Below are 24,381 nucleotides of genomic sequence, written 5' to 3'. Positions count from 1 at the left end.
GAGTTTCTTGAAAGAATTTTTCAGGCCTTTTGGAGACACACTGACATAGATCCTGAAGTTACTGAAAATAGGCGAATGGCAGAATAGGACAAAGCTCTATAGAAATCCAAAAAAAAAAAAAAAACTCCAAAAATTGGATGAAGGACCAGACTGCAGCTGGTGAGATAGTCACGTACCTCTAGTAGCAGGGATGGGCAGTAAAGGAAGATAAATACAGGGGAAATCCTGGTGGCGTAGTGGTTAAGTGCTATGGCTGCTAACCAAGAGGTTGGCAGTTCGAATCCACCAGGCACTACTTGGAAACTATGGGGCATTTCTACTCTGTCCTATAGGGTCGCTATGAGTCGGAATCGACTTGACAGCAGTGGGTTTGGTTTTTTGGTTTTTGGCTTGTCTGGCTTGTTGGTCAAGTACTTGAGTGTTATCTGGTCAGATAAGACGGGAGTGATGCCTGGAGTGGTGATAAGGTCCAAAACTACCCCTGCCCAGAAACTGTGAAGCAACCACAGGCATTTGTTGGGCTCCTAGGATACTGGTGTGCCTTCAAACCCCATGTAGCCCACACCCTACGGCCCCTATACAGGTTAGTGAAGAAAAAGTGAGACTAAAGTAAGCAAAAAGATTGGGTAAGAAAGTGATACAGGAGGATAGAGGAGAAGAGAATGAGTGAGAGAGACAAAAAGAGACAAAGATTAGAGAGAGAGAGAGAAAGTGAGACTGGGGAGCGTTCTATAAAGTGAGGGTGTGAGAAGGAGAGAGCCCATAAGAAAAGAGAGGCAGAGACACAGAAAATGTAAAGACAAGAACAGTGTGAGATTGAGAAACAAAAGAGGGGGAGGCCAAGATATTTAGTGGACAGTGCAGGAGGCACTCCCTTCTGTTACTTGGTTTCTACCCTTTTTGGGCCCCCGAGTTGCTATACTTCGACTTCTGATTTTTGGGCCTTGTCTTCTCAAGCTTCCGTTAAAGTTTGTGTCCTCTAGGTTACAAAAATTCTAAGATGATGCAGGGCTTCTAGGCCATGTCTGAAAGTGAGACCCCCAGTCCTTCCAAAACTTTAGAGCAGATAGTGAGAGATTTCTATTCTGCTAGGCAGGCAACAACCTGATGTCAGCTTGGAGAAGTTACCGAAGAAGAGACCTCTAACCCTACATCCTCGTAAAGAATCATGAGTATGAAATCTCTGGGCTTTGGAGGGGGATGGGGGAATGAGGCTAAAGGGTTAATTGTGCTGGCAGAACAAAAGAGCTGTTAGAAGATTACCATCGAGGAGTTGGGTAAACAAACCACACCCTGTCCACAGGAGATAAGGCTGAAACTGCAGGTGGATTCCTATCTCCTTCTTAGTGTTTTCCTAGTCCTTTCCCCGTTTACAGGCTCCCCCTTGCACAGAAGAACAAAGTGGGACCCTTCCGTAGCCCTTGGAAGACGGTGACGTAGTGCCAAAAATCAGTGTGCTTGCACTACGTCCCATAATAAGCGATGCCAAGGGCTGTCGAGAAGACTCCATCTTGAATATCAGTGGATTCCATCTTGGATTCCAGATGTGTGGGCAAAATTAACATGCACTGCCATTCGGAGAAGTACCCGCCCCTTGAAAGAAAAAAAAAATTTTTTTTTAAGCCCTCTAAATATTCATTACTCTATTGTCTCCTCTGAAGCCACATAAGCCCTAGCCTTTCTTCCCTTTTCGAGTCAGTCTTTTGGAGAGGCTTAGATCTTCGCAGACTCCTTTTGCTTGACTCAGCCAAAATAAAGCTTGCTGAAGATAAAGTTTGCTTTTTGCATGTATTCTGACCCTTTGTGTCAGATTGGCAATTGGTAACACTCCTAACAAGCAGCCGCTGGGGATTCTGTTTGTGACCAGAAGTTGTCCCCGGGCCCGAGCTCCCTTGCAGTGCCACTGGTCCCCAACCGTGCCAAAGAGGTAGGTGAGGCAAGACCTGACCCGGATCCTGAGGTGAGTCCACGACCCCTTCCCCGTTGTGCTCAGGGCTGGGGTGGATAGGGTGGGCCAGTGTGGCTTCCGGAACTGGACCCGAGCCCTTGGTTTGTAAGGCGAGTGGCGCCTTGGATGGCCGTTGCCCGTGAGTAGGATCACAAAGAGGGTCTCTTGGTGACTCTAGAGCTGGGCAGGCATGTGAGTGTGTAGCAGTTGTTGGGTTTTGTGTTTGGATGTTGTCTGTTTCTGGTTGGTGCACCCTGGTTTTGGGGAGAGGATATAGACATTTCTGTTGGTTTACATTGGGAGATTGAAGCTCCTCAATCTGGCATTGTGGATAGGCAGTGGTATCTGGAGGCTTGAAGTGTAGATTCAGACATTCCTAGTAATGTGTTAGACCTCGCTAAGATTATCCTCATTCCGCCTTTCCTTTCTGGCTTGTCTGGTCCGAGTACTCTCTGTCTATTCGTCTTATAGGTGAATCTTATGTGTGACCGGGGCTGTCTGGGAGAGTGAGGCTGCCAAGATGACCTCCATATCCTGGCTGAGATGTTGAGACTGCAAGATTATCTCCGACGTCTCTGTGTCTTATGTATAATTTATGTGTGATGCATAGAAAGTAATTGGTAGGAAAAAAAAATTTTACAGCCCTGAAAAATGCCAGGCAGCTTTCCTAACTGCTGCCTTGCAGGCTAAAGAGCGTTCCCCAAAAGAACAAGAAAAGGAAGACCAAGCCACAGGAGCAGAGAAAGCCCCACACCCCTTTGGAAAGAGACCAGTGCAGCTGGTATACAGGAAAAAAAAAAAAGATAATTTTGTCTTAAAAGAAAAGCAGCAGTTTTAGAACAGCAAAAGAGACAAATTGTTATCTTTTGCCTTTCAAAATGCCTAGGTGCACTTAAACATATATAAATGAATTGGGATGACTCCCTCAGGCCCCCAGTCTCTCTAAGAATTGATGGATTCATTCACAAAATTGCTAAAGAGCTTTGGTACTTACTGGGTAAATAGCCTTTCAAAATGCCCCCATCAATTTAAACATATGTAAATAACCTAATCTTGTCCTCTACCTACAGTTAAAAGGCAGGTAGGGCGGGGCAAAATCAGGCCTTCTCGGCCCCCAGCCCTAGTCTCCAGGGAGTATAGCTCCAAGGAACCTTTTGAAAGACTCTTCAGCTAGGTGTGGACCCTTTTAAGACAAAAGATAAAGAGAATTGCTGTTTTAGTATGGTTATCAGAAACTGGGTGGATCCCAATCACAAAAAAAGAAGAGAAATTACTTGATAATGGTCAAAAGTTTTATCTGTCTGAGTAAAGTTTAATGGTTTAATTTATGAGATTTTAAAGAGCTTTCACTGAGTTAAAGAATTAACCTCTTTGGCTTCAAAGACAAAGGTTCCATCTGTCGTGAGAATAAGATTATTGAGTCAGAAACCAAGCCACATGGCTTTAGGGAAAAAGAAAAAAACTAAGGTTTTTATTTTAATATCTTTGGTTAAATAACAATTGTTTCTTGATAACTTGTAGGGGGAAAAACATCTCAAAGTTTAGTAAAGCAAAAATAAAGTGTTATTCAGCGTATATTCAAAAAGACAAAAGTTGAGAAGCGGACAAACATGTTGCCAGAGCTATGTCTGCCCGAGTCCAAAGAGTATTACAGAACCGACAAAAGTGGGGAAATGGACAAGCATGTTGCCACAGCCATGTCTGCCCTAGTCCAAGGTACATTACAGAATAAACAAGAATGGGAAAATGGACAAGCATGCTGCCAGACATGTCTGTCTGAGTCCAGAGAATATTACATAATAAACGAGAATGGGAAAACCGACAAGTATGCTGCCACAGCCACGTCTAGTCCGAGTCCAAGGAAGGTTGCAGAATCATGGGTATATATTAACATTACAAATGGGCAAAGCCATTTGAAAGCTTCGCTTTTTCAAAGATTGGCTATAAACTGTCACCATACATTTTGAATTGTCTTTCCTAAAGATCATTGGTACAGGTTTCAGTAATGAGTCAGGAGGGTCTTCACTGGTCCAACAAATTTCTATTCACTAAATGTTAATAGAAAAGATAAGAGTGGAAAGTCTTTTGTGTTCTGGCTTCTGTGAAAGTTTCCCTAAAAGATATTTTCCAAGATTATTCTATTGTCTTTATACCTCCGGGCCCAGCTGCTGTGTCCTTGTGAGTCCAGCTGGATCACATTCTGTATGCTCAAGGATAGGGTATAATAACTGCAGTACTATTTCCTAAATCACTTGTGATAAACTTCTGACAAGTTTGAAAAGCAAGAAAATTTTTTATAAAAGAAAGTGCTAAAAAAAAAGGTTTATTTAACATGGTGTAAATTACCTGGAACATGTTGTTAAAATCAAGAGAAGTGCCTGATTCTCTCTGGGTTAAAATTTCTATGTTAGTATTCCCTCTTGTGTTTTGCCTCACATTACACAGCAAATGATTGCTGACATGGTTGAAACTTTATTTTTAGAATCTAGCAACATCAAAGCCAATGGATTAGTTGAAGAATTACTATTCAGGTATATAGAGGCTTGATAATCTTAGAATGTTCTTGATATATCCTGACTACATGGCATTATAGCTCAAGATTATTATGTGTTACATCTGAAGTTCTTTAAAAATATGGTTAATGGTTATTATTGAAAATATTTTCATCTAAAGTTTTTTTTTTTTAACTGATTTTATTGGCCTTTGCGTTGTAATTGATTTCTATCAGGTCTTTCATCGTTAAGAATTATGTTTATAATTAATCATGACCATATTAAGTTTTGTCATCTACAGATAAGTTTTTACTTTACTGATTTCCTGAAAACATTTGACCAGAATATCTCAACAAAAAAGATGGACTATGTTGGACTTATGAAAAAGACTGTGACTAGACTCAATCAAGATTTCCAGAACTCCCATGCAAAAGTTGATGGTTTCACAAACTGCAGTCAATCCAGAATCGCTTGGAACAAAAATTAACTACATAAGACTGAGTAAACGAAAAGATACTATGGGTTTTATGTAAAAATATTGTTGATGTTTTAAAATCTTTCTTTCTGAAAATAAGGAATGCTTAACCATTTTCCTTCTGCTACCAGATTAAGGTCTGTGCCCTGGAACAGTCGAGCAATGAAAGGTACTCTAAGTCAGAAAGAGCGAGAAAGTTTTTTAAGAGATGTGTATATCACCCGAGACCTGGCAGAGATGTGAACTGTCTCTGTAGAGTCTCAGGGAGCAATTTTACATTAGAGCTTGTGTGGGGTTTTATAGGTGTTAAAAGTGTCTTTGTAGCCCACAGATGGCTGAAAGAGTTTTTCATTACAGAATGGTGATAAAAGACTCTGTCGACTGAAGAGACATGGGCCAGAACATCTCTTTATAGGGCTAAAGACAAGCATATCAGACACCTGGGCTCTAATATCCATGTGGGGGGTTGTAAGTCACAGGTAGATAGAGCAAAATAAAGTTGTTTACATCAAATTAAAATGAAGAACAAAGTCATTAACAGAGATATGTGAAAGAAAAGACAGGAAAAAAAAGATAGAAAAACTTAACATGTTTATCATGGCCATAGTTATGTCAACCTCAGTCGCTCATTTTGAAAAAGAGAAAACATACTGGAGAGTATTAGAGACACACCCCCTTTTTCTAAATTATCTAACTGGTGGGTTTAAATATTATAACTCTTGAATTAAAAGTTCCTGTTGATAAAGTTATAAATTTCATAACCAAAAAAGTATCTGAAATTTGAGCTATGATTATACAAATTAGAAAAACATTAGATTTCGTATTAGTTCTCTGGAAACAGTTCTGCGCCTTAATAGATAAATGTTACAGTCTTAGGTTTAGCAGAATGTAGTTGTGGCTGAGGCACATGAAGAACAGTTACTGACGCTGTTTATGCACAAGCGAACATCTCAGAAGATTTGTTTCCTTGGTTCAGAGATCTTAGGGTCATGGTTTCGTTGGTTATATCAGACAATTAGCCTACTGCTATTGTTAGTGTTTCTATTTTATCTTCTGATTTGCTCTGTGATGCCTGAGATCTTAAAAAACCAGATAGTACCCAATTACCATTTACTGAACATTTTTGATCAAAAGATTCTATAACAAAGATCATAATCCAAAAGAGGGAACCATAAAAGAGTTATAATTCTCCTAGAATCCAGATTTCTGGCTTTCATAGAGGGTGGGACAACCCACAAAGGCCATTGCCTTTGGGTGTCTTTTTGAACCTTGAGCTTTAAAGAAAAACTGGTTCCTAAAGCCACTTTGAGACAGTTGTCCAGATAAACTAACAAGACCATTTTGCTCTGGGCATTGTGCTTTTTTTTTTTTTGAAGAATTCAATCTATTTTGAGAAACTGACTCCAAAGATTAGACTGAGAGTTACGTTTAGGGTAAGTCAGTAATCAGTTTAATCAGTCCTCTAGACAACGTTGTATAAAATACCTGTCTAATGTTTGCAATCAAACTGTCACCCTCTTGCTATGCAGAAAATTAGGTATCTAAAAGAAACCAGGCTCTCGGAAGAGATCGACCTCATGGCTCAGACTCCATTCTGTCTTAGGTTTCACTTCTGTTCTAAAAAAGTGACCCATGACTGTCAATAGGTAAACCAAGGAGGGGCAGCTTGCCCTTGAGAAGAACACTTAGTAGTACGTTTTAAGCAAATTAACTAGAAACTTCCACCAAGAAAAGTCTATCTTGTATTATCTTGCTAATCACTTATTCTTTAATAGAAACTTGTTTGTCACATGTAAATTTTCTATACCTTCTGTTTTCTCTAGACAAACTTCTTGAGCTTTATAAATATGTTTTTATGTGGTAGACCGAACTATACTAATTTAAATGATTCCTTTCTAACTAATGGTGAATTTACATGGACAATCTCTTGTTTAGATTCCTGGCAAATGAGTGGGCAATGCACTTTGAGAGCTTTAGGATTATCTTTAGATATTCATAGTAAATACTAGAAAGGTAATGTTAATTTGTTATCCAAGAAAGCCCATTCGTCCGACACTCAGGGTATGGTTTGGTAACTTTAATTCCTACTTATGGTATATTTGAATTGCAGGAATCTTTAAGAAATGTATCAATCACTATGGGACAAATAGCAAAGTTGCTAGTGGGATGGAAACACAGTGATTTCTGACCTCATTTAGCCAAGGTGACGTGAGATAACAAAATAGCCTTAAATTTTTATATATTGGTCCAAGAAAATGTGATAGGTGCTGTGGCAAATACCTGTTGTTACATTTAGATGAATAACACAAGAGAAGAACAGGATATACAAATAGAATTAGACAGCAAGTTACTTGGTACACACTACAACACCCTTACAAACACCAGATTGATCTGCACTACTACAAGTAATATTCTCAGCCTACATCCTGATAGTATTTAAAAAAAATTTTTTTTTAATTTTTATTTTATTTATTTATTTATTTTTAGGCATAATAAAACTTCTATTGTCTTACACACCTAAAAGACAAAAGAAGGTCTCGGGCTAAAATGTTGATGTACATTGAGTTTGCTCACTTGGGCAATGCGATTGATGAGAACATTGCTCTTAAGATCCTGGTGAAGAACCAGATGGTATCTGGTGGAAAACCAGCACCGTGAGTTTAAATAACCTGCCATGGTCGCCATCTAGGAACTCAACGAAGTCCAGGTATTGATCATGGATGTGGTACCTCCAATCTCTGATCAAAAAGAGGGAATGATTTAAGAAATAATATTAGTCATTTTTCCCTGTCCTTGAACATAGAGAGTGTGACCCAGCTGGAGCTGGGCTCACAAGGGGCACTGGGTTTTTTTTTTTTTTTTGGTTATTCACCCAGTAAGTGCCAAAGCTCTTTAGCAGTTTTGTAAATGAATCCACCAATTCTTAGTTAGGGAGACTGGGGGCAGAGGGAGTCATCCCTATTCATTTATACAAGTTTAAGTGCACCTAGGCATTTTGAAAGGCAAAAGATAACAAATTCTTTCTCTTTAGCTGTTCAAGAATTGCTGCTTTCCATTTAAGATAAAATTATCCTTTCTTCATTTACACCACCTGCACTGGTCTCTTTCCAAAGGGGTGTGGGGTTTTCTCCACTCCTGTGGCCTTGTCTCTCCTTTTCTTTGCTCTTCTGGAGGATGGTCTTTAGCACGTAAGGCAGCAGTTATGAAAGCTGCCTCGCGTTTTCGGGCTGAATTTTTTTCCCTCCTTATCACGGTTAGAGTAAACATGGCAGGTCACTTCCACTAGCTAAGAGATTTTTAACCCTGTACTTTTTTCAGTCTTTGAAGCTTTTTTTTTTTTTAATTGATTGTAAGAAAAGAAGTTCAGAATTTCCAGTGTTTAAGGATGGACCCTAGGGGTGAATCTCCTGGTACGTTTTCTTGATTTTTCATTCTGTCCAATTGAGACAAATAGGGTTAACTGCCGGTGGAACAACAGAGCTGTTAAAAGATTACCACCTAGAAGTTGGGTAAACCAGAACCACATCTGTCAACATGAGATAAGGCTGGAACAACCCGTGAATTACTATTTCCTTCTTAGTGTTTTTCTAGTGCCTCCCCCCTTTACTTGATGGCACTGGGTTTGGTTTTTTTTTTTCCCCTTTACAGGCTCCACATGCGCGGAAGAACAAAGAGTGACCACTGTTTAACCTTCCATAGCCCTCCGAAGATGGTGATGTAGTGCCAAAGATCAGTGCACTTGCACTATATCTCATAATAAGTGATGCCAAGGGCTGCTGAGAGGACTGTCTTGAATATCAGCAGATTTCCTCTTGGATTCCACATGCGAGGGCAACCTAATTAACATGCACTGCCGTTCTGAGAAGTACCCCCCACTTGAAAGAAGCCCACTAAATATTCACTACTCTGTTGTCTCCACCGAACCCACATAAGCCCTAGCCTTTCTTCCCTTTTCCAGTAAGTCTTTTGGAGAGGCTTAGATCCTCGCTGACTCCTTTTGCTTGACTCAAGCAAAATAAAGCTTGTTGAAGATAAAGTTTGTCTTTTGCATGTATTCTTATTCGGGAAAAGACAAGGACCCTTTCTGTCAGTTTGGCAATTGGTAACACAATTAACTGTTCCCAAGAACCTAGCTTTTTATTTTTATGGGTAGTTGATATCATCAGCTTTTTCTTTTAGTCCAATAGGGATTTATTTGTCTCAGGCACTGCAGCCAAGATTTTTCTCAGCCCTGGGAGAGAACTTCTTTTTAAAATCTTAACACCCTGCCCAGAGTGTTCTCTGTATTGTGATTCAAATCCCAGTCTAGACTGAAAATCTGTTCTCCCCATGCATCTCTCTTTTTTTTTTCCAGCCCAATCAATAAATCCTCAGGAGTCTCTATAAATATGTTTTAATTCACCTTGAAAAAATTTTTTTCAACAATTACTTTCTGTGCATTACACATAAGACACAGACAGAGGCGATAGATATAATCTTGCAGTCTCAACCTCCCAGACAGCCAACCAGGTTTCGGAGGTGATCTTGGCAGCCTCAACCACTCAAGCAGCCCCAGTTACACATAATATTTACCCATAAGGTGAACAAACAGAGCGCTCAGACCAGACAAGCCAGAAAGGAAAGGGACAATGAGGATAATCTTAGTAAGGTCTAACACATTACTAGGAATATCAGAATCTCCACTTCAATCCCCAGATACCTCCTATCCGCAATGCCAGAGGGAGGGACTTCAATCTCCCAATATAAACTGATAGTTGCCTACATCCACTCCTCAAAACCAGGGTGCACCAACCAGAGACAGACAACAACCAAACAAAACCTACAGCCGCTACACACTCATATGCCTGCCCACCTAGGGGGTCACCAAGAGGCCCTCCTTGCGATCCTACTCACAGGGATGGTCATCCAAGGTGCCACTCGCCTTACAAACCAAGGGCCCAGGTCCAGTTCTGGAAGCAACACTGGCCCACCCGATCTACTCTGGCCCTGAGAGCAACAGGGGACTCATCTCAGAATCCTGGTTAGGTCTTGCTTTCACCTACCTCTTTGGTGCAGTTGGGGACCGGTGGCACTGCAGGGGAGCCCAGGCCTGGTGACAGCCTCTGGAGACAAACAGAATCCCCAGTGGCCACTTGGCAGGAGAACTGTCACTCAGGCCCGGGCTCTGCCACGGGGCCACAGCATCTGGAACCGCTGGAGCTCCCTGTACGGGCCACCAAATTGTTACCACAATTTTGCCAGTTAGAGCCACCTGCCACAAACGGCCAATTCTTGATACAGGGGTGAGGTGGGTGGGAAGAACTTTATTAGATTTACCAGTATATAGAGACAGAGGGGAATGGTCTCCTCCTAAAGCTGTCTCCCTGGACTACAGGTCAGCTCCAGTTTTTAAGGGAAAGGGGCCGTAAGTTTTAGGGACTTGTGGAATGTACATTCTCTTTCTTCTATTGGGTTTCGGTGGTCCTTTCTCAAACATGTTGATCTTTTCCTGCCATTATCCCATTGGCTCAGGGGGTGGCTGGTGCCATCCTTTGTCTTATTTGATAGGCTTAGATCAATATCACTTGTTTTCCATAGTCCTAGAGGAAACATTGGCTAACACTTAACCTCTTGGGGGAGCTGACATCGGGATCTTACTTGGAGACAGGGATGGCCTAGGGGAGGGAAAGGAGAGAAAGAAGGAAAAAAAAAAAAAATTGGCTCAGGTACTTTTGAAGATATGGCTGAGCAGCCATATCTTCACCACCACTTCTGGCCACCTTCAGTGCTAAAGCTGTCTGTCTTTCTCTTGGTCCCCTGGTTCTAGGAGTTTCTCAGCACGGGGATCCTGTGTCCAGCAGAAGCACTCAACTCTTGGCTCTTCTTCCTTGGTGGTGGTGAGATCCTTTCTTCCCCACCTCTGGGATGATTCATTTTAAGCCTAATGGGATGGCAACCTTGACCAATCCCATTGGTGGACCACGGTTACCTTATTTGTCCAGTCCCACCCAATCACTTGGTTGGAAGTTACAAGACCATGGTAAGAAAGGCCACACAGAGGAGATCCATTACACCACACTGGCTATAATTCCATCTGGGAATGAGTTGTCTTTGTTATGTTAATGGACAGTAATAGTATAGGGTGTGTCTTGAGTCAATCTCTTGAGATATCAAAGAGATTAAACAAACAAGTGAAGTGGCAGAGGTGGGATAAGATAGATGCCAAAACACATGGACATCTCCAAGGAACCGGGAAGCAGAGGCTGAAGAGACAAAAGACCTCCAGAATCAGTGGAGACAGAAAGCCTTTCCCTAGAGCTGGCGCTCTGAATTTGGACTTCTAGCCTCCTAAATAGTGAGAAAATTTTGTTTATTAAAGGCATCCACTTGTGGTATTTCTGTTACAGCAGCATTAGATAACTAAGACAATAACAAGGTATGGTGAAATACTGACTTTTTTTTGGAAACATTAACTCAGGGCTGTGACTACAGTCAGGCAATAGCAAAATTTAAGGAGGCGCTCATGCACAGGTTCGGGAAGTATGCCTGAACAAACCCGAGTGTGAGTACCTCCTTAAATTTTGCATGTCTTCGTCATCTCACTTTCCTCACTCTTAGTTTCAACCAGCTTTGACTATCACCCTTCCCTGTGCCTTCTCTGTTTTTAAAGCAAGGCTGCAGCGCTTTGTTGGCCGACCCACAGCCTCTGCTATGTTGCTGTGGGCTCCACTCAGCACCCTGGTCTGGGGCCCTAGCACTGTGTTCCTCATCCTGATCCTTCTGCTTGGACTGTGTGTGCGGATCTGGCAGAGGTCTCATCCCTGGGACCTCCAGCACTGCTCCACAGACCTAACTGGGAAGATAGCAGTGGTAACTGGTGCCAACTCTGGTGAGTGCTTCTCCCACTCTGTTACCTCACCATGGGCCTCAGCCCTTAACAGTTCTAACAGGGAGGGCAGAGAGAGGGATCAGCATTCTTTTTCAGGGAGCCTAGTCCCTTCCTTTCCTCCATTGCCCTCTGATTACCCCCAGGCTAGTTTACTCTGCAGCTGCCTTCTCACAGGTATCGGGAAAGTTGTGTCCCAGGAGTTGGCCCGTCGTGGGGCCCGCGTGATCCTCGCCTGCCGGAACCGAGAGCGTGGACAGCAAGCCCTAGCCGAGATCCAGGAAACCTCAAGCAGCAATCACCTGCTGCTTGGTGAGGTGGACCTCAGCTCTCTGGCCTCCATCCGGAGCTTTGCCCAGTGGCTTCTGCAGGAAGAGCCTAAGATACATCTGCTGGTAAACAATGCTGGAGTCTGTGGTATGTGCCTTGGCTTACTTCCCCAACATTCCCCAACATCCCCTCCTTTTTAGCTCAGGGACTTCAAAACAGGCATCCCCAAAGCCTAACCTATGTGCCCTGCTGAAATGCTCTAATTTATATACTCCTAATAAGTCTACTTTGAGTTATAGCCTCAAACGTCATCACCCCCACCTTTGACTGCACATGCCCCTGTGGCATTTCTACTGAACTCCAGTATATCCATCTGTGTAAAGGAATTTTAAAATTTGAGGTACCTGAGAAAAACTGAAATGGCTGGCTTGAAGTTTGAGTCCGACTCCTTTGTTACTAGTTCCGTTTTCACCCTAGCAACAGCCATCTTCTGTGCAGACCTAATCGTGAAACTAAGGAATGTCCTGTTATAATGACATAACTACACTCCGACCCTCCCCTGTTACATACCTTTGTAATTACCACACTGTAATCAATCTAAGAAAGACAATGTATATCCTTTTAAGCCAATTTCCTTATGAGCTTCCATTACAGGAAGTCCTTCCTGCCTTAGGAATTCCCACCACAGGAAGTCCTGCCTTAGGAATTCTCGCTACAGGAAGTCCTACCTTATAATAATCTACTACCAATCAGATGCAAGGAAAACCAAAGAAGAATCGATGCCTTTGAATTATGATGTTGGGAAAGAATATTGAGTATACCATGGATTGCCAGAAAAAACAAGCTGTCTTGGAAGAAGCACAACCAGTATTCATCTCACATTCTTTGGACATGTTATCAGGAGGGAACAGTCCTTGAAGAAGGACATCATGCTTGGTAAAGTTAAGGGTCAGCAAAAAAGAGGAAGACCCTCAACGAGATGGACTGACACAGTGGTTGCAACAACAGGTTCAAATATAGCAACAGTTGTGAAGACGGCACAGTGTTTTGTTCTGTTGTAGACAGGGTTGCTATGAGTCGGAACTGACTTAACAGCACCTAACAATAACAACTACCAATCAAGCGGTGTCTTTCAATTATCTAAGGCTGTAATTACCAATCAATAATGTCTTTCAACGATTTAAGTTTGTAAATTCCAATTAAGTAATTTATTTCATGTTCTTTATCCCCCCTACTGTAGTGTAGCCATTTTGAAGTACTGGATTTTACTGCATGGAATTCAGTTTCTTCCCAGCTTGAGTTGTCTACGACACATCCCAGACCTTGTTCGCCTCAGGGTACTTTCTCCATTACCTACCACCTGTGTTCTTATCTCCTCTCAGGAATACCCCAGAAGACACTTACTCCAGAGGGCCTGGATGTCACCTTTGCCACTAACTATGTTGGGCCCTTTCTGCTCACAAATCTACTTCGAGGTAAGAAAGGATGGGTGCCTGCCTTCTGTGATGTTCCCTACACCCCTATTCTCTCCCATGGCTACCTCCTTCCCATCGATATTCAGCTGTTTGCTGAGTGGTGACCCAGAATACTTTTCTTATAGCAGAAAAACCTACCTGGCACAAGTCAAGGTTGGGAGGCTAGTTAGTAGAATCAGTGCATTGCTAAAGGGACAAGGTGGGAAAATTCGTTGCTAACTGTGCGGCAAGGATCAGCGTGAGTCCAGTTCCCACCTGGAAGTGAATCCAGTTCCCACCCGGAAACGGATCTAGGCTTCACCTTCTCACATCTCTATAATTCTTATTACCAGCCACTTCCGTGGCACTTCCTCTCTTTTACCCTAACCACCCAGAGTTGGGTTAGACTTCATCCCCTGCCACCCAAAGTCAGATCAAAACATCCCTGGTCACCCAGGGCCAGATTATCAGATACCAGCCTTGGCTCAGAAGTTTGCACAATTCCCTCCGCTTCAGACCAGTCTGTCCCTCTCTTTCTCTGTCTTTCTAGCCCCCTAGGGGGCTAGCAACCAGTGGGTTAGAAAGATTCTGCCCTTCAGATCAACTGCCATGTAGGCAAATGCCAGTTTCTGCTGGTTCTCAGTGCCCCTTTGGTTCCTTAGTTCTCTATAATGGCTCACAAAATTCACGGAGACAATTACCTATACTTACTAAAACCCATTGCTGTCGAGTCAATTCCGACTCATAGCGACCCAATAGAACAGAGTAGAACTGCCCCATAGGGTTTTCAAGGAGCTGCGGGTGGATTCAGACTGCCAACTTTTTGGTTAGCAACTGAGCTCTTAACCACTACGCTCCCAGAACTTCAACCTACACCTACCAAAAAGCAAACCAAATTGTTACCGCAATTTCGTGAGTTAGAGTCAGCTGCTGCAAACAGAGAATTCTTGAGACAGGGGTGAGGTGGGTAGCAAGAGCTTTATTATATAGGCCTGTATATGCAGACAGAGGAGAATGATCTCCTAAAGCTGCCTGTCTCAAGACATTGCATCCAGCTGGGGTTTTATAGGGAAAAGGGGATGTGGGTTTTAGGGATTTGTGGAATGTCCCTTCTCTTTCTGTGTGGTTTAGGTTATCACGTCTCAAACACTTTGATCTTTTCTTGCCATTATCCCACCAGCCCAGGGGGTGGCTGGCACCATCCTGATGAACATTGTCCTATTTGACAGGCTTATATCGATATCACTTGTTTTTCCAGGGTCCTAGGGGAAACATCGGTTAACGTTTAGAGGAGCAAACAGCAAAATCATACTTGGAGACAGAGACAGGGACTGGGGACTCAGAAGGCCTGATCTTGCCCCGCCCTATCTACCTTTTAACTCATGGTAGAAGACAAGATTAGGTCATTCTAATTCATTTACATATGTTTAAGTTGAACTAGATGCTTTTAAAAAGCAAAAGATAATATCTTTCCTTTGTACTGTTCTGGAACTGTTACTTAAAGACAAGATTATCCTTTTTTTTGTTGTTGTTGCTTGGTATTTTGTACACTCTCACTTTTAATGTTTTTTTTCTTTACATCAGCTGCACTGATCTCTCTTTAAAGGGGTGTGGTGACTTTTTGGCTCCTGTGGCAGTTGGTCTCTCTCTTTATCTTTGTTTTCTTGGGGGATGGCCTTTAGCCTGTAAGGTAGCAGTTAGGAAGGCTGTCTGGCATTTTTTGTCTGGAACTGTTTCCTTTTTCTTATCTCAGAGTAAACTTGGCAGGTCAGTCCTACTAGCAGAGATTTTTAACCCTACACTTCCTTCTTTTTCTGAAGCTTTCTTTTTCTTTAATTGATCATAAGAAAAGAATTGCCAGTGTTTAAGAATGCACTCTAGGGGTGAATCTCCTGGTATGTTCTCTTGATTTTTCATTCTGTCCAATTAACTGTTCCCAAGAACCTAGCTTTTAATTTTTATGGGTAGTTGATACAACCAGGTTTTTCTTTTAGTCCAACAGGTATTTGTCTCACGCACTGCAGCCAATAGTTTTCTAGCTCTGGGAGAGAACCTCTTTTTAAATCTTAACACTCTGCCTGGAGTATTCTCTGTATTATGATTCAAATTCCAGTCTAGACTGAAAATCTGTCCCCCCCACCCTTGTGCATCTCTTTTTTTCAGCCCAATCAATAAATTTTCAGGAGTTTCTATAGGTATGTTCTAATTCAACCTGAATTTCTTTTTACCAGTAAATTTCTATGCATTACACTTAAATTACACATAAAAGGAACAGACAGAGGTGACAGAGATAATCTTGCAGTCTCAGTCTCCTAGACAGACAGCAAGGTTATGGAGGTGATATTGGCAGCCTCAAACTCCCAGACAACCCTGGTCACACAGAAGATGAAGAGACAGAGAGCACTCGGACCAGACAAGCTAGAAAGGGAAAGGGGGAATGAGGATGATCTTAGGTTCAACACATTACTAGGAATGTCTGAGTCTCCACTTCAATCCTCCAGATACCTACTATCCTCAATACCAGACAGAAGGGCTTCCATCTCCCAATCTAAACAGATAGAGATGTGTGCATCCACTTCCCAGAACCAGGGTGAACCAACCAGAGACAGACAACAACCAGACACACAGAAACAATGGCCACCACACCTCATATGCCTACCCAAACTCTAGAGTCACCAAGAGTTCTTCCTTGCAATCCTACTCAGGGGGATGGTCATCTAAGGTGCCACTCACCTCGGAAACCAAGGGCCCGGGTCCAGTTCCAGAAGCCACGTTGGCCTGCCCTATCTGCCCTGGCCCTGAGCGCAACAGAGAGAGGGCTGGGGACTCACCTCAGGATCCTGGTTAGGTCTTGCCTTCACCTACGTCTTTGGTGCGGTTGGGGACTGGTGGCGCTGCAGTGAGCCTGGGTCCGACGACAGCCTCCACGGACAGAGTCCTCAGGAGCCGCTTGGGAGAACTCTCCTCAGGGCTGGGCCTCGCCCCAGGGCCACCGAGTCTCAAATGGCTAGAGGTCCCCATACGGGCCACCAAATTGTTACCACAATTTTGTGAGTTAGAGCCGCCTGCTGCAAACAGCCAATTCTTGAGAAAGGGTGAGGTGGGTAGCAAGAGCTTTATTATATATGCCGGTATATGGAAAGGAAGGGGAATGGTCTCCTCCTAAAGCTGTCTGTCTCGAGAAACTGGAGTTTAGCTCAGGTTTTATATGGAAAAGGGGACATGGGTTTTAGGAATTTGTGGCATGTCCATTCTCTTTAGGTGTGATTTAGGTGATCACGCCTCAAACTTTGATCTTTTCCTGCCATTATCCCAACAACCCAGGGGATGACTGACACCATCCTGATGAGCATTGTCCTGTTTGACAGGCTTAGATCGATATCACTTGTTTCTCCAGGGTCCTAGGGAAACATGGAAATCCTGGTGGCGTAGTGGTTAAGTGCTATGGCTGCTAACCAAAGGGTTGGCAGTCTGAATCCACCAGGCACTCCTTGGAAACTCTGTGGGGCAGTTCTACTCCATCTTATAGGGTCACTATGAGTTGGAATTGACGGCAGTGGGTTTGGATTTGTTTTTTTAAGGGGAAAGATTGGTTTTTAACGTTTAACTTTTAGAGGAGCTAACAGCAAAATCATACTTGGAGACAGAGACAGGCTAGGAAAAGGAAAAAAATGGCACAGGTACTGTTCAAAATATGGATGAGCAGCCTGTTCCAAAACCTGTTGCTGTCAAGCCCATTAGACCCATAGCGACCCTATAGTGACCCTATAGGACAGAGTAGGACTGGCCCATAGGGTTTCCAAGGAGTGAATGGTGAATTCAAACTGCCGACCCTTTGGTAGCAGCTCAATGCTTAACCACTGCACCTCCAGGGCTTCTCACTTATACTTACAGTTACACATTTATTATAACCAGAAAGGACACAAGTGAGGAGACACATCAGGCAAAATCTAAGAGAGGTCCCAGCACAAGTCTTCCACTACCTCCAGGGACACGCCACCGTCTCCTTTGTGTGGATGTTCTTGCCAATCCAGGAAGCCACATTTGGGCCTCTTATAAATATATGTATGCATGATAGGGCCTCAATGCATAGTCTTGATTGGTGCCTCATTGCATATGCATCATTGATAGAATAAATGAAGATGCATGATTGATTCTATCATATCCCCCTCCCTTCCTGAGTTTTGCTGCCAGGGCAGGGCCTGTGTAGTCCCTACTCATTCGCACATACTTAAGTGTTGTCTGGCTATTTTAGAAAAACAAAGACACCTTGATTACTCAAGAAATTCCAAGGGCTATATTCAGGAACTAGAAACAAAAGCCCACATCAAGCTCTGTCCCTCAATCAGTTAGCCCAGAATACAGACAGTACAATGTAAGATCCCACTTAAGAGCTAAGACTGCTAATCAAAAGTTTGAATCCACCAGCTGATCCTTGGAAACCCTATGAGACAGTTCTACTCTGTTCTAAAGAGTCAGTATGAGTCAGAATCAACTTGATCTCAACGGGTTTGGCTTTGGGGGAGCCCTGGTAGTGCAGTGGTTAAGAATCAGCAGCTCAATGGGCTAAACAGAACTCATTGCAAAATATGGCCTCAGAGTTTTCCTTGTGTGATTGTGCATGGTTTTTAAAAAATGTTTTTATTTACAATATTTTTTTTATTGTGAAAATATACAGGACAAAACATGCCAATTCAACAATTTCTATGTGTAAAATTCTGAGACATTGATTACATTCTTCAAGTTTTGCAGTCATTCCCCACAGGCTTTTCCAAATTATTCCATCACCATTAACATAACCTCAATGCCCTCTAAGAAAAACTCCCCCTACCCTGCTCTCTCTCACCCTGGTAACCACTAATCACCTTTGGTTTCTATATACTTCCTTACTTCATATAAGTGAGATCATACAGTATTTGTCCTTTTGTGAATCACTTATTTTGCTCAGCACAACGTTTTTAATGTTTATCCATGTAGTGGCAGGCATCAGGACTACATTTTTCTTTACGGCTGAGTAATATTCCATTGTGTGTATATACCACAGTTTGTTTATCCACTCATCTATTAACGGACATTTCAGTTGTTTCCACATTTTGGCTATTGTGAAAAGTGCTGCAATGATCACTGGTGTACACATTTCTGTTTGCACTCCTGCTTTCATATCTTCTGGGTATATACCTAGGATTAAGACGGCTAGGTCATATGGTAGTTCTATGTTCAACTTTTTAAGGAACTGCCAAACTGTTTTCCACAGTGGCTGTACTATTTTACATTCCCACCAGCAATGGATGAGGATTACAGTTTCTCCAAACCTTGCCAACACCTGCTGTTTTCACTTTTTTTTTTTTATCATTGCCATCTTAATACGGGTGAAGTGGCGTTACAGTTAACGTTGTGTGTCAACTTGGCTGGGCCATGATTCTCAGTAGTTTGGCAGTTATGTAATCACCACCATAATAAGATCTGATATAATGTGATCACCTCCATGATGAGATCTGTTGTGAGCAGCCAGTCAGTTGAAAGGGAGTTTTCCTTGGGATGTGGCCTACATCCAATATAGATGAACTTTCTGGCAAGGTTCGCTGGCTTTTCTTGCTCTGGATCCTGCTGCTGGTTCTTGTTCATCTGACCTCTAGTTCTTGGGACCTGAGCTAGCAGGATACCTGCTGTCTTACCTGCCAATCCTGGGCTTCATTGGCCTCCGCAGCCTGTGAGCCAGAGCTCATCTGCTGTTTGACCTTACAGTCTTGGTTTTGCCAACCCCTGTGGCTATGTGAGTCAGGAGAAGCCTCCAGTTTGAACTACGGACTTGAGACTTTCCAGCCTTGACCACTGTGTGAGCCATTTCCTTGATATAACTCTCTCTGTATATATATTTATATGCTGTACCAGTTTTGCTTCTCTGGAGAAGCCAGACTAAGACAGGTGGTATCTATTTATAGTTTTGATTTGCATCTCCCTAATGGCTAATGAGGAGCCCTGGTGTTGTAGTGGTAAAAGCGCTTGGCTGCCAACCAAAAGGTCGACAGTTCAAACCTACTAGTCACTCTGTGGGAGAAAGATGTGGCAGTCTGCTTCTGTAAAGATTTACAGCCTTAGAAACCCTATGGACGGTTCTCCTCTCTCCTACATAGTCACTGGGAGTTGGAATTGACTCAGTGGCCACAGGTTTGACTTTGGTTTGGTTTAATAGCTAGTGAAGGAGCTCTGGTGGTACAGTGATTAAGCACTCAGTGGCAAACCTGAAAGGTCAGCAGCTGAACCCACCAGCTGTTCCATGGGAGACAAGACCTGGTGATCTGCTCCTGTAAAAATTATAGCCTCGGAAACCCTATGAGTCAGTTCTACTCTGTCCTACAGGGTCACTGTGAATTGGGACAGGCTGAACTGCAATGAGTGATGTTGAACATCTTTTCACGTTCTTGTTGGTCACTTGAGAATATCACTAGGGATAGTATAAAAGCTAGACATGAGTTTAGGGTAAGGGTTAGAGTTAGGATTAGTGTTAAGGCTGGGATTAGGGTTATGGTTGTCATTATGTATTTGGTGTTCAAGTCCTCTACCCATTATTTGATTGGGTTGTTTGTCTTTTTTGTTGTTAAGTTGTAGAATTTTTACATATATTTTGAATATTTATTTATCCTTATAGAATATATGGTTCCCAAAAATTTTCTCCCCAGCTGTAGGTTGTCTCTTCACTTTTTTCACAAAGTTCTTTGATGAACTAAAGTATTTAATTTTTATGAAGTCCCATTTATCTATTTTGTCTTTTGCTGCTTGAGCTTTTGTTGCCATATCTGATAGGCTATCATTAAAAAGTAGGTCCCACAGCCTGACCCCTAAATTTTTTTCCTAAAAATGTTATGGTTTTAGTTCTCACATTTAGATCTTTGATCCACTTTGAACTGGTTTTTGTGAATGGTATGAGGAGGCATGGATCCTATTTCATTTTCTGCATGTGGAAATGCAATTTTCCCAGCACCATTTAATGAAGAGACTCTTCCTTCCTCATTGAATGGACTTAACTACCTTGTTAAAAAGTAGTTGACTATAGATGTATAGATTTATTTCTGAACTCTCGATTCTATTCCATTGGTCTATAAGTCTATTATTATACCAGTACTAAACTAAAAAAAAAAAAAAAAAAAATTATTATACCAGTACTAGTCTGTTTTAATTATCGTGGCTTTATACTATGCTTTAAAATAAGGAAGTGTGAGACCTCCTACTTTATTCTTCTTCTTCAAGATTGCTTTAGCTGTTTGGGGTCCCTTTAGCCTTTGGGCTTCGTATAAATTTGAGAATTGGCTCTTCCATTTTTGCAATAAGGCTGTTGGAATTTTGATGGCAATTGCATTGAATTTATAGATCACTTTGAGTAGAGTCAGTCATTTTGACAAAGGCTTCTATAGGGAAAGGGACACTAGGGCATTAGGAACAAAAGAAGAAGATGGAGCTCCTTTTCTCCAAGAGCTCAAGATCCACCAGAATGTAGATGCACACATCACTGCCTTGGGCCCAAGTCCTTTGAGGAAGCTCTGTCTGATGAGGAGGTTTGAGGCCCTACATGGGGATGCGGTAGCAGGCACATTTTCCCTAAGAGTTTCTCCTGGATTGTGTAATAACCCCTTTAAAAGAAAAATAACTTTTGATTAGGTAATACTGTCCAAAGTACAAAATTTCTACTGTGTACAAAAGGCATACTGTGTAACAGACCATAAAAAGTTTTCTGTGCTTGTGCATTGGCCACCCTTTTTCTTTGCGGAAGGTAACTCCTGTTTCCAAGGCTTCATATATTCTTTAGTGATTAAATTAGTCTGGACTAGAAAGTAAATGAAGAGCAAGACAAAACTCTATGTGTTTGCGAGTATGAATGTTTTTACCCTTCACAAAAACTGACAACACTAGAGGCGGGTGGAGTAAGATAGGGGCATAAGCAGTCTCATACTCTTGTCCCCCTACAAAAAAAATCCAGAAAAAAACAAGTAACAACAAATTAAATGGATAACCTCAGAACTCTGGACAACAATCAAAAGGTTGGAAGACCAAAGTGGATATTGAATCAAAAAGTTATTATCCAGACCACAACAAGAGAGCAGAGGTTCACTGTATGTCATCATCCCACTCCCCTCCCTGGTTCAGCATGGCTGGTGTTCTCGGGCAGGGAATCTAGGACAGGATAGGCCCAGAGAACACAACGGATGTCAGACCTGGCAGAGTGGCTCGGTGAACACAACACAAAGGGGAGCTCCCAGGTGTCCTGGGTTTCAAAAGAAAAATTTTACCAATATTATAATTTGGAATTTTTTTTTGGTTTATAGGTTCATAAATTGGGCGTTGTAGTTTCTAGGGCAACTAGAAGAGTGCTTCACTGAACAAAGGCAGACCAGGGGTTTATATAGATAACAAAACAACAAAAAAAAGCAAGTATGGGGGGAACAGAACAAAGCATTTTTATAATACTTTGAAGTTACAGCTGGTCATTAATTTTCAATACTTTTCAGGTCACGTGAAAGGCAGGGTGTGCAGAACATTTAAAATGTAAACTTATCAGAAAAGCAGTGGACCTATTAAACATAGAACTTGGAACATTTGAGCATGTATATAGATTAAAGTTTAGTGCAAACAAAAATGTTTCGTGCATGTCGAGGAGGTCAAAGGAGACAGGAATGTTGTGTGAGGTCCCTGGAACGAAACTGCCCAAGCCCATGTCCTGGCAAATCTGGAAAAGGAAGAAAAAATTTAACAAATCACTCCCTTTTGGTTCACTTTTTTCAAATTTAATTTGAACGGAATGTGATCAAAGAATTTTTTGCAACTTGGCACCATCTGAGTTTTTCGGGTCTTGTTACTTATTAGACGGATCACAGATCATGAGTATTTCAATCTTCTTTAGTTGATCAAAATCATGGGAGACCATTTGTTGGTCTCTAGATGGCTGCACATGTGTTTAAGACTCAAGTTATTATGCACTGACATAGGAGGACAAATAGATATATACTGGTTAATATTATGATAAGGAATTGGAAAATCTCTCTTAACCCAAGTCCCCACAAGGCAAATGAGAGCCAAGAGAAAAGATCCCAAGGTGCCTTTGATTTAGTGTGGGTGGTAGCATCAGCCTCTCTGGCATGAGCTGTACCTGTAGCCACTTTGTGCTATTTCACTTAGAGTGTCATAGATGTACACACAACACTGATCGCCAACTAGAACACAAACACCACCTTGAGACGCCAACCTAAAGTCTAAAGTTAATCTGCTTTCTGGTGTCATTTCATGTAAGGCCTGCAGTTCTTTTGATGTGGTCATTATTGCTGATCCTAATTGCTGTACAGATTCTTGTAGTTCTAACCCAACCTTTTCAAGGACCATTTGAAGTCTAATGATTTTTCTTTCAATACAGGACACACTAACACCAGATAAAAAGGGAGTGAATTCTGAAACTGAGCATCTACTGGGGTTTGTTTGGTTAAGGGTCCTTCAACACTAAGAGCTTTATTTGTTTTTTTTTAGAATTTTTTCTCAAGTTTTAATTGGGATGATTCCCAAAGATTTCTGATTTTTTCAGAACGTGTATATTCATATAAAGCAGCATTTGGTAGAGTATGAGGAACATAACAGGTACCAGTCCATTGGGGAGGTAAGACTTTGTATAAGCTCGAAGGCCACAGACAAAATAATGTCTATTTAAAGCAAAGAAGGGCTTAATGTTAGAGCATGCAGAAGAAAAATCAGCTTTATTCCGTAATTTAGCATATATTCCAAGTGGGGCTGTGTAACCATTTATATTTTTAAATCCTTCGTGAATTTTAGTTCCATTAAACCAGCAATCAGATCAGGCTTATGGAAAGAAATAGTTTGAAGGATTATTTGGTCATTTTGTATAAAAGGCAGACAAATACCTCTAAAGGGGAACAAGCCTTGGCATACAGTGTTTGTATTATGGAAATAATAACCATTTTCCATATGTTAATTAGACATTGAGTTTGGGGAGTCCCCCCCGTTATATTCTTTAGTCTGGTTAGTTATGAGTAAAACATAATGCCCTTGATTGGGCTTTGTTATATCATAATCATAATCATTAGGGCCACCGAGTCTGATAGAAGTATTATTCCAGAAAGTGGAAGCATGGGGGCCATCTGAATGAATACATTGTAAAGTAATGGTCATTTCTTCTAATGTTAGGGGAACAACTAGCAAGGGAATTGCAGTCTGGGGATGACTTGGAGTCTTAGCACAAATTCAACAACTAGATTGATTTGTTTCCTTGGCTACATAGTAAATTAAAGAAACGAAAGGGTATGGTTGTAAATTAAAATAAGCAGGTGATAAAAATAACAGGAAAAACAGCAAGAATAACATTTTTGGGCAATATTGTCTAGTTACTGTAGTTTTACACAAATAACATGTGCCTTCTGTGTCGGCTATACCCTCTCCTCGAAAGGTATTTTCATAAGTGCACTATGCTAGTTTTTTTTACAGCAACATGTGGAAGAGGATTGGCTTGGTGGAACTTGTGAGGGTGCCTCATGGGGGGAGGACATGGTAGTCAAACAGACGCAGAAAGCATGCACCATCTGTGTAAAAATATATTAATTTCAATTTTAAATCACCCTGTGGATGGCAAGTCCAACAGAGTGGTGGGATGTGTTTAAGTTGAGAAGTGTGGATCCAGGGTTCAACTCCTTGAAGTCTGGCCACTTGTAAAAATAGCATGGTGCCAGAGGTTCTCTAACTGCATAAGGGGGGAGTAGAATGAAGATCTACATCTGCCTAAGGCTAATTCCCATAAGGTAGAGGTCAGATACCTCCACTCTCCAACCTCTACTGATTTCGACAGCAGCCGTCTCTTCCACTGCACACTCTACTTCTCTACC

The 24,381-nt window shown here is 41.9% G+C and overlaps 1 protein-coding gene and 1 long non-coding RNA gene across 2 annotated transcripts in view; both read left to right on the top strand.

The window, feature by feature from the left end:
* The first annotated feature begins 1,531 nt into the window (after positions 1-1,531).
* On the top strand, positions 1,532-9,388 carry LOC135227783 (uncharacterized). The gene is made up of 3 exons (XR_010317952.1): positions 1,532-1,927; positions 2,420-7,622; positions 8,564-9,388. It is a non-coding gene; the product is annotated as an uncharacterized LOC135227783 (long non-coding RNA).
* A 656-nt stretch (positions 9,389-10,044) lies between these two features.
* The window catches only part of LOC135227782 (retinol dehydrogenase 12-like), a 46,657-nt gene continuing 32,320 nt past the window's right edge, over positions 10,045-24,381 (top strand). Inside the window, exons 1-3 of the mRNA XM_064268755.1 lie at positions 10,045-11,783; positions 11,958-12,197; positions 13,433-13,525. Coding sequence (XP_064124825.1) covers positions 11,606-11,783; positions 11,958-12,197; positions 13,433-13,525 — 511 coding nt within the window. The 5' untranslated portion in view covers positions 10,045-11,605. The remainder of the gene's footprint in view (positions 11,784-11,957; positions 12,198-13,432; positions 13,526-24,381) is intronic.

Source organism: Loxodonta africana, chromosome 15 (genome assembly GCF_030014295.1).
Source record: "Loxodonta africana isolate mLoxAfr1 chromosome 15, mLoxAfr1.hap2, whole genome shotgun sequence".
Taxonomy (NCBI): Eukaryota; Metazoa; Chordata; class Mammalia; order Proboscidea; family Elephantidae; genus Loxodonta; species Loxodonta africana.
This window is presented reverse-complemented; position numbering and strand designations above follow the sequence as displayed.